This window comes from Pogona vitticeps, chromosome 2, assembly GCF_051106095.1.
Source record: "Pogona vitticeps strain Pit_001003342236 chromosome 2, PviZW2.1, whole genome shotgun sequence".
In the NCBI taxonomy this organism is placed as follows: domain Eukaryota; kingdom Metazoa; phylum Chordata; class Lepidosauria; order Squamata; family Agamidae; genus Pogona; species Pogona vitticeps.
Window position 1 is genome coordinate 100,221,355 of NC_135784.1, and position 10,623 is coordinate 100,231,977.

At 40.3% G+C, this 10,623-nt stretch overlaps 1 protein-coding gene across 2 annotated transcripts in view; it reads right to left on the reverse strand.

The window, feature by feature from the left end:
- Nucleotides 1-3,796, reverse strand: part of SLC25A48 (solute carrier family 25 member 48) — a 30,711-nt gene extending 26,915 nt beyond the window's left edge. The window contains exon 1 of one of the 2 annotated variants that reach the window (XM_020782778.3): nt 3,605-3,796. In XM_020782778.3, coding sequence (XP_020638437.1) covers nt 3,605-3,650 — 46 coding nt within the window. In that variant the 5' untranslated portion in view covers nt 3,651-3,796. Of the gene's footprint in view, nt 1-3,362; nt 3,494-3,604 lie in introns of those variants that run through there. The other variant, XM_072990130.2, reaches the window with a different exon arrangement.
- Between the last annotated feature and the right edge of the window lie 6,827 nt (nt 3,797-10,623).

The following is a 10,623-nucleotide window of genomic DNA, read 5'->3' on the forward strand; positions in this document are numbered from 1 at the left end:
CACTTTTTCCCCACAAAACAGGGGGGTGGAAAGTCTGTGCGTCTTATAGAGTGAAGAAAACAGATTATATTTTCCTGTTTTCTTCTCCTAAAAAATCGGTGCGTCTTATGGAAAGGTGCGTCTTATGGAGCGAAAAATACGGTACTTAGACCTTCAATACTTTAGCTGGTTTTGTCAGACAAAATACGATTATGCTGTGCAAGTATGTAGGTGACAACTGATTAACTAATTAATATCCCACACTTCTTCTACAAAGGACCCAAGACAGTTTATCTTCTCTGAAAAGTGTCCACAGTCCTGCATTTTCAAAAATTGACAGTCCACCTTGATGGAAGATATATACTTTAGATATACTAATAAAATTGATCTCTTTATGCTTGCAAATACGTAGGTTTAAGGGCCAAACCAAATGCTACGGACATGCTGCCATTGAAAACAGAGACCTAACAGTCTCCCAAAGATGTTTCTTGTGGACCTGTCAAATATTAAAACAAGCTAATGTGCAAAGTTGTGAAAATCCTGCGGCATTCATACATCCGCAGCATCTAAAGTAATCCCTTTTCTAATTATAGCTGTGATGCACAGTTTGGCCTAAAAGAAAGGTTTATGATGACATGTAATTTCAAATTAACACCATTAACAGCACATACATGAATGTCTTTCTTTCCTTACATGTTCTTCTGTTGTGGTGGCTCTTGCAGAATTCAAACTTTGCATTATAAAGGCAATCTGGTGAACTTACGGGCTTCTTTTTTATGTATTATATATTATCTAATCAGCACGCTAACAAAGATAATGTGCAAGGCAAATGATCTCCCTGTCATACAGTGTAAAAGGAGAACTTTATTTTTGGTAATGTGAGTATACAATATTTGCTCGTAATACATCACCATGATAGCTGCTGTTGTACATTACTGTAAATGTGATAGGCCACTCTACATTTTCCTTGGCAATAATTATCCTTGCAATTTATAGCCCTACAGTGTAAACAACTACTGTAATATCTGAGACAGCTACCTCACAGCTAATAGAATGAACCACCTGATAAGTCTAGTGAGGGCTCTGGAAGGAATTTGACCTAAGAATCGTCCAGTTGGGAAAAAAAAATCACCGGAGGAACAGAAAAGCATGTCCCAATATTTTAAATGGCTAGGCTACAATATGAAGTATACTCTTTCCTTACTTTTTTCATAGAAACAAAAAGGTTTTTTTTCCTTAGGGTATATACTGTATGTATTGAACACAAGAGTTACAAAATCTTATATGGAAAATAATCTAGAATGAAAGGATCCGCCAGCCTTTGAAAATAGTTACTGTTTTGGACTGAGAATCTCAGAAATTTCCAAACAGCCTCCTATGAGTTGTAGTCAAGAAAGCAGATTTTCCAAGCTCTGTGCTCAGTTATATGAAAAGACTAAAATGTGAACTTCCATTCGTTGCATACAATTTCTTCCCGAGTTTAGGTACAGCTGTTTGATTCCTTGTATTTCTTGTTGGATTGTTAAAGTTCCTGGATTTATTGCAGAATTCCTTCTTTGATCTTTCTTATGACAATATCAAGCAGCTTTTAAGGTGAAACGTGTACCTTCTCATATAATCCTAAAATAGAGCTAGTACAATATATGTACAGTGTATGTATGGGCATCAGAGGGAAACAATACAGTGGTGCCCCGCTGGACGATTACCCCGCTTGACGACGAATCCGCTTAATGAAGTTTTTGCAATCATTTTGCGATTGCAAATGATGTTTAGATGGGGGAATTTCACCTAATGTTGATCAGTTCCCTGCTTCAGGAACCGATTTTTCGCTTTACGACAATCAGCAAACGGCTGATCGCTGGGTTTCAAAATGGCCACCGGCTATAGAAAATGGCTCCCCGCTGTGTTAGGGACAGATTCCTCGCATTACAGGCATCAGAAAATGGCCACCATATGGAGGATCTTTGCTGGACAAGCGGATATTTCGCCCATTGGAACGCACTGAATGGTTTTCAATGTGTTTCAATGGGTTTTTTATTTCGCTTGACGACGATTTTGCTCTACAGCAATTTCGCTGGAATGAATTAATGTCGTCAAGCGCGGCACCACTGTAACAAATTAAATTGGTAGTCGTGACCAGGATTCAGTGAGGTTGTTCTGCTGACTGTAGAAATCACAGAGCTGTAGTTTGAAAAAGAGGGACTTTTCTCAGCTCCTGTGTTTCATTTGGACATGGCCCTGCTTTTAAAAAAAACACCTCTGTCAAATATCTTAGCTTTCACTGGGCACAGGTATGGGAGTCCATGCTTATGCCAAAAGCATTGTCATCCCAGAGCACAGTACCATCTCATGGCATATGGAGCACAATAGTGTGCATTCTCAAGATCTGAAAGGGAAACTTGATGAAAGAGCCTATAAATGCTGAGCCATTTCCAAACTGAACAAAGAGGTGCCCATCTCTTGCTTTACCAGATGGTGTTATCACCACATTATCCATTTTTGAAAATCAGAGATACGCATGTCTTTATTGACTACTCATGAATTCTTGGTGGCACATTCTGACTGCAAACGTGGAAAGCCATTGAGGGTTTGGCCAAGAGTACTGATCTAGTCGAACCACTTCATTTGTGGAGCGTCCTTCCATTAATGGAAGCACTTTTGTTCTTCCCAGAGGATTTTGATCCAATGTAGAATAGTGGTTAGCATTGAACTGGCATAGGGGAAATCCATCATTTAGTACCACTTAGCTATGAAACTCTCCTGATGATCTTGGGCTTGTAGTTCACTTTTTCTTTATGACCTATTTAAGTTGTGAGGATAAGGTATGGGAGAGGAGTGCCATGCACACTAGCATGAACTCACTGGGAATGGGTGAGTTAAGGTGCAATATACATATAATTCTTAAATACATATGTTACTGGCAAAGGGGAGTTGGCTATTTTCACTCCTTCATTCTTTCCCCTAGAATTGCTCTAAACCACCTCTGATGCTTGCTTCCCTCTGTCAAGAGGGTTAGAAGCCCTTGTTTTGCAAAATGAGTGGTCCTATGGATACTTGGATTCACTCCAATAGGAACAGGAAAACATTAGACTGTTTGCCCATATCCTTGGGACCCACCAATGTGAAACACTGGCAAAGGTCCATATTTCCTTATCAAGATCTCTAGGTCACGACAGGAGTGACTGAATACTGCATTTTAACTGGCTACTAGTGTGGCCCAGCTGTCTAAACATCAGTGTCTGTCTTTTTCAGATAAACTGACTCAGAAAACCTTTACAGAATTGTGATCGAGAGATCAACTTTGGGAAAATTATCCTAGAACTGCCCTTTCAGACTTCATAACTTTCCCCCCCTGAACTACCTGCTCCTTCACGGTATCATACCTTTGGCATACACAGGATTATTGCATATTAATAGCAATCAGATCTGCTTCCATGAGGCTCTGCTTGCTACTTCATTCCAAAGAACCGTTCTCCGTATTACACACATGGCACTCACAAATGGCAAGGAAAGGGCCTATGAGCCCTCCGTTAAGATCAGGATCAATCCGTATTCAGCTCAGCAGGTGCCCCTTTTATCATACCCCTCTTCTTCCTTTTCAGACGACCATACAAGGCTCACTTACCTCCTACCCAGCCAGCTACAAAATCATCCAGCTGAAGGCTGCCCATGTTATAATGATTATTATTTTAAAAAAAGCAGTCCTTTCCAATTTTGTTTTTAGGCAGTTTGCAGTCCACATTCACCTCCTTCAGCACCAGCCAAGCAACAGAAGAGAATCTGAATACTGTATGTCTCTGTCAGTCTGTTTTTTTCCACATCCCACAGTGTCCTAGAGTGACTGCAAAGCAGTGGTTTGTTTCTTTGACAACTTTCTTCAGCCTCAAAACTGAAACAACTCTGGATTCCAACCTCTCACACTGTCCCCTTCTCTCTCTCGCTGTCTCTGAAAAGTGCCTTCAGAGCTCTGAGTGACATCATGTTCACAGAGCTTAAAGGAACAGTGCAACAAGAACGGAAGCGTACAGACATAGGCTGATACTTTACTAATTAAATGGAAATAGGTGATCTATTGTGTTTACTTATCTACTCTTTCCCCCCCTTCTTGCCCCCCCACCTCTTTGAATAAGGGACGCTTATTTGGGTGATCAAAATGTTGCATGCATGTGTGCATTTAGCTGGCAACAAAAAAGTAAAATCAGGTAGATGGAAAGAGATCTGGTCTCACAAAGACAAATTATACATTATAGATCATTATAGCTGAAATCTCTTTAGTGTTCCAAATGTGTGATTCTGGCAGACTTTTGGGTGTGAGAAATCAAATGAAGCATGTATTTGCATCTAGAAAATGACTCACAGAACAAAGCAAAGTTTATTTCCAAATTACAGGAGAGCAAAAAACTCCTACTGTGACAATCAGACATTTTTAGCACTTAATGAGCAGCTTTGAATAACATGAACCATGTTTGACCTACAAGCACCAAGGCAGCATCCTCTGTTGGAGAGGGGAGTGGTGCAGTGGAGATTCTTCCTTCAGGAAGAGAGTACTAAACAACTGGAAAAGGAATAAAAAATATGTTTTTAAAAAACCTGGGCTAACAGGATTGCTGAATAGCTCAGTGGCTTAGACATCTGGCTTCAGAGCCAGAGGTTAGGAGTTCGATTTCCCACTCTGCCTCCTTGACAGGGGTTGGACTCAATGATCCATAGTGTTCCTTCCTATTATTATTATTATTATTATTATTATTATTATTATTATTATTATTATTATTATTATTATTATTATTATTATTATTATTATTATTATTATTATTATTATTATTATTATTATTATTATTATTATTATTATTATTATTATTATTATTATTATCCTGTTGCATTTTTACACTGCTGTAACACAACTTGTATAAATCTCAGCAGTAAATTGCCACAATAAGTTAATGCCAGCTCTTGCTGTTCTGTGCCAAGTTGCATACCTCAGCACAGTATAGCAGCTGCCTACATGAACTTTCTAACTTGCAGCAATTTGCCAGTGAAATTTATGCCAATTACATTATGTTGGCGGTTGTAACTTAACAGGATTTAGTCCTCGTGTTTTCTCAGGAAAGGGCTCCCATATACTGCATCATAAGAAAATATTTTCATTTTGGTTAATTGACAGTGGATCTTGACTAAACTAGCTGAACTCTGATTCTGTGTCTGGATCCAACCCATTAATGTTAATACATTGTACCGTTTGTATCAAAGTGAACTTCTTGATTCTCAATTAAAATAACAGTTGTGAATGCAGTTCTGCAGTTCTGCTATCAAGAAACAGGAGCGGCCATGTGAGCAAGGATGTCCTGGTAGTTCCGAACAAGGAACTTTCCAAACTCTAGTTCTGTACACGGAGTCTGTCTTGGAAGCCTTCATTTGCACTGTTGTATCCTCAGTTGCATGTCCAGTGTAGAGGCTCTGCTTGTAGGTTAAGAGTAGGGGGGCAGCAAACGCAATCCATATGGATGATTGGGTGAACCAGACTTTTGTGTCTTGAATTGTTTCCTGTGCATCCCTCACTACAGACAAACTGCTTGTGATCTTCCTTTCCCACAACTCAGACAAGGGCATGTGTTTAGAGCAACGAGACCATGAACCGGCATCAAGTGAATAGACAGAAATATTTGGAAAGAAGCTGCTGGGCCAATGCATATTTTAAGGACAATGGCACCTGCCATTTTCAGATTAAAAAGCTGAAGTGGTTCTGTAATCTAAAATGATAGAAAACAAAGTTCTGGGCCATCTTGCCTGGGTCCACAAAACAAGATTATATCAGCACATCATATTCCATTTTTGTTTTGTTTTGTTGATTGGTTGTTGCACCCACCCTGGTAAAGAGTTCAGAATATGAAGAAGGCAGACACTTGCAAAGGCACCATAAATATGTTTAAACTTCCAAATGATATTCCAGAGCCTTTCCAGAAGTTAGTATTAATACTGCTGTGCTTTTGTTTATATACTAAATATTGGACTCTGTATCGTTTAGATTTCTATGTGAGAAATTCTCAGAGCTTCACAGGTTTCCATTTGAAATTCTGTCCACTGTACATGGTTGTTGAGCCTGCTTTTCCAGGCATGCATGTTAGTGAAATAGGAAGCGAAATTACATACAGGAGAGCATGTCTAAACTTAAATGCAAGGTTTGTTTTTTGCTGGCCAATGGCAGCTTAAAAGCAAGCATGACCTGTCAGAAATGTCTGACATGGGGGAAATGCTGACAAGTAATACTTAGCTGTGGGCTTATATCGACAAATTTACAGCTTCTCTTGTGTCTTCTCAGCTGGCTCAAGGACAGCTGGCAGAGCAAGACAATATTTTCTATCTCAAATAGTTTCTGCTCTTTTAAGATTAAATGTACTTGCCTGAGAGTAAGCTGGACTGAAATCTTGTGCTCTTATACTTGGGGATAAAGATTATTCTATATATTGTTAAGTCTGGTTAGAAATGAGTGATTATCTATATGTTTTACATTATTTATCAGTCCCTTTTTGGTACGAACATACGAGTCACATTTTAACCTCTTCAAATGAGTTCCCGTAATTTTGCATTGCACAGTATGTGAGAATGTGTGTGTGCTCCCCCGAGGGAAAGAGTAAATTTCCAGCCTTTTGTAAATACCTATAACTTTAGCTGATATTTGACCTTTAGGAAGATAACTCCTGGCTGGAATATTTGAAACTCAATGCTTGGGAAGTTACTTTTAGAAGAATGAATGCAATGATACACTGAAGTCACTCATAACTGAGGCCCTGGTCACACGAGGGAAATGTTTTCTAGTTCTTCCGATATAGTACTTTCCATATCTCTGTTGTACTGAGTTGTGGTCACATAGTTTATATCCCGGGACGAATGCCCCAAGAACTTTTAGATTTATTTCCTCCTATTTGAATCATTATGGCTGGCTACACCATGGTACTAGTTTATTTTCTCTCTTGCTTCAAAGAGAGCCCCTTGATTGATGGATTTTTTTAAAAAATAATATTAATCAATACACTGCTATATCAGAAACAAAGCTCCCTCTAAGGTGTGTGACTGCTCGAGGGTGCTTGACTCTGCTCCCCTCCAAACGGCTTTCCTCCTTCCTTGTGCAGCCACAGGGATCATTTCCAGCCCCTTCCATTCTTGTTGCAACAGAACCCCACAGGAGAGGGTGGACTGGCACATGGAGGGGGGGGATAAACATTTCTCAGGAAGGCTTTAGTGAAGTGTTTAGGAAAGTGTCCTCCTGCAGAATTTGCACACAGAGAGAGAGACGCACACCAGTGACATTGGCATACCAGTGTTTCAATGTATCTTCACACAGAAAAATAATTACTTGCCAATAATCTAATGGCGGAGCGCCCCCCCCCCCCCGGTGACATATTTTTACAAACATATCAATGTATTGGGCACAATTTTTTAAAAAAAAATTACAATGTGCCTGCCGCAGTAATGGCAGCCACATTCCTGGCTTTGATTCTGAAAAGAAGTGGGTTGGGTCGTGTACACAGGCAATCCCAGTAAGGAACACACCGGTACAACAAAGGCACAAACTAACACAACCCTCTTGGCGATGGGAAAATGTTCCGCAGTTACATCGCTAGCTAGGAAAACGTTTCAATCTTGACTCTGTGTCGTGTGATCAGGAAAAAAAAAGCAACAAACTAACTGGGGGATAACTAGAGAACATTCCCCACATGTGACCAGGGCCTGAGCTGTGATAGGATAATGCTCTGGGATTCAGATCATCCTACCAAAAGCTCATTTAGGGTTCTTGCAGTGTCTTCTTATATTAATTGTGCTCTATAGTAACTTTCCAAGTGGGTCCATAATTACAGGTTTTGAGGAATTAATCTGCATTTTCAAAACTTTTTATCTTAAAAAAAAACCCTACTCTGTTAACTGGTGTAGCAGGTGAAGTTAAACAAAAGAAAGAAAACCTGTTAGAACACTGCCATCTGCTGTCAGCAGCAGACAGGTTTTTCCTTTGATTTCTTTCTCTTTTAAGAAACACCAAAGGGTGCTTTCCAGATGGACAGTAGTTCTTTGTCACCAGTCAAAAGGCAGTGTACAGCTTTATCCTATATTTCCTTCCTTCCTTCCTTCCTTCCTTCCTTCCTTCCTTCCTTCCTTCCTTCCTTCCTTCCTTTCTTCCTTAAGTGGAAAAACACATGAGAACTACTAATGGAAAATAGCAGTATTGAATCCCTGCAGTTAGAGATAAGCACAAGTTGTTGGTTTGGTGGTTCATGCCAGTTTATTTATCAGCTGATGTTTGATGTTTCCCAGCCCTGCCTTCTCCAGCAGGCTCCCACTCAGAGTCGGTGCCTGGAGGAGATGGGGCAGGGAAGCTGTACCCCTGCCTTTCAGTGAGTGCCCACTGGAGGAAGTGGGGCTTTGAAGACACATGGCCGCCCAATAAACAAACTGGCACGAACCGCCAAACCAGCAGTTCACGCCCATCTCTACCTGCAATCATGGAATTGTAGAGCAAGAAGGGATCCTAAGAGTAATCAATGCCAACCCATTGCCGAAGCAGAAAACCACAGTTGAGACATCCCCCACAGGTTGCCACCGAAACTCTAGCTGGCATCCTCCAGACATATTAGACTACTGCTCCCATAACCCTCAGACAATGGGGTTGGGGAGGATGGTGTCTATAGTCCAAGACAGCTACACTAAGGAAGGATGACTTACAACAACAGAGGCAAAATTATGTCTTGTTTATAACTCCCAGTGAATGACACATGACAATTGCACTGCGAATGCTGTGTCTTGAGGCAAGAACCCCAATGCAAGTGAAGGGTTAGAATGCAAATGAAGGCTGAAACAAGCACAGAGTATTTATTTATTTATTTATTTATTTATTTATTTATTTATTTATTTATTTATTTATTTATTTATTTATTTATTTATTTATTTAACTTATATGCCGCCCACACTATCCAAAGGTCTCTGGGTGGCTGACAACATATAAAATACAATAAAAAGACAAAACAATTAAAATGCATTTAAAAGGTATACTCTAAAAATTGCCATCAGGGCCCACAGTTGATATTATTTCAATTAAAAGACTTCTGGAACAGGAAGGTTTTGACCGATGTCATCAGCATCGGTGCCAGACGAATCTCATTTGGGATGGTGTTTCTTAGTCTGGGAGCTGCTGCCGAAAAGGCCCTTTGTCTACAAGCCGTCCCTCTTACAATACCACCTTGAGGGACGGCTTTCAACCCCCCCCCCCGGCTAGATCTTAACTGCCAGGTAGGTTCATATGGAAGGAGGCGGTCCTTCAGGTATCCAGGGCCCAAGCCGTTTAGGGATTTATATGTCAAAACAAGCACTTTGAATTGGGCCCGAGCAGCAACTGGTAACCAATGTAATTTAAACAGAATCAGCTTGATATGTTCACCACTCACCAGCTGCACAGCTCGATTCTGGACCAGTTGCAGCCACCGGACCGCCTTCAAAGGCAGCCCCACCTAGAGCACATTGCAGTAACCTATGTGAAATGTTACCTGTGTGTGTGTAACTGTCATGAGACAGTAGTGGAGTAGTAACTATGTATCTCGGTGAATCTCTGCAATTTAAAAATGAATGACCTTAAGAAGCAGGTGGAGGAAGCTCTGTGGGAAAGCACTCATGCTCTAGTGAGTAAAAATACAGGCACAAAACAAGTACCTGGATGATTTTTCCTTTGAAAGTTTGTACCAGAATCATCAGAAAGATGATGGTTGGGGAAGAGTAAAATAACCTTCTCTCAGTGTACCTGTCCAATGAAATATGGAGGCCCCTACAACTGCTGTAAAGGTTTTTTTGTTTTTTGTGATCAGAGGTATACCATGACATCTGTTTCAGCCCTGAGGTGCTACATTTCCAAAGATGACAAATGCTCAGAATTATTCAGCAGAACATAATGTCACCAACATTATTTCAGTACCATCAATCCATATTTCATTGACAGGTCAGTATTTTAGTGACATACAAGAACTTGGTGTTGTCTCTGTCATAACTTGTTCCAATTTCCTAAGGAAATGAAGGGTATAAACTCACAGTGCAAAGATTTTAGGCACCATTACCGTCATCCCCAATGTATATGAAAATTAGTAGAACAAATATTTCCACAGGAGTGTGTTAGTCCAGTGTACTAACACCAACAAAGTGTCTTATAGGGACACAGTTAGCATAAGCTTTCAAGAAATGCAGTGGCTTCTTCACATACACAGACTGTAGCGTCAGTAAATAGGCAGTTATGTAGATGAGGGGAAGGTGAGAACATGCAACATAACAGAAATGTAAAATGTCATGGTGCACATGATCCACAAGATGTAGTAACTCTATTCTGTCATTTTGAAATATGGAATCATCAACATGGCCACAGGGTACAAGCTAGTGTTTCCTCATTGTTTGCTCACATGAGCATCAATGACGCTGGAGAGGTTCCAGGAAGATATGGGTTCTTGCCTACACACAAGTAGGTGCCTTGTCCTCTTCACGCATGCCACTACTCATGCAAGAAAGCAATATTGGAGGGAGCAGAACTAGTCTCTCTAGTTCATGATTCCAGATTTCAGAATGACTGAGTGGGCAAAGGGTTTTCAAGTTGCAATTTTTTAAAAAGTAAAACTGTTC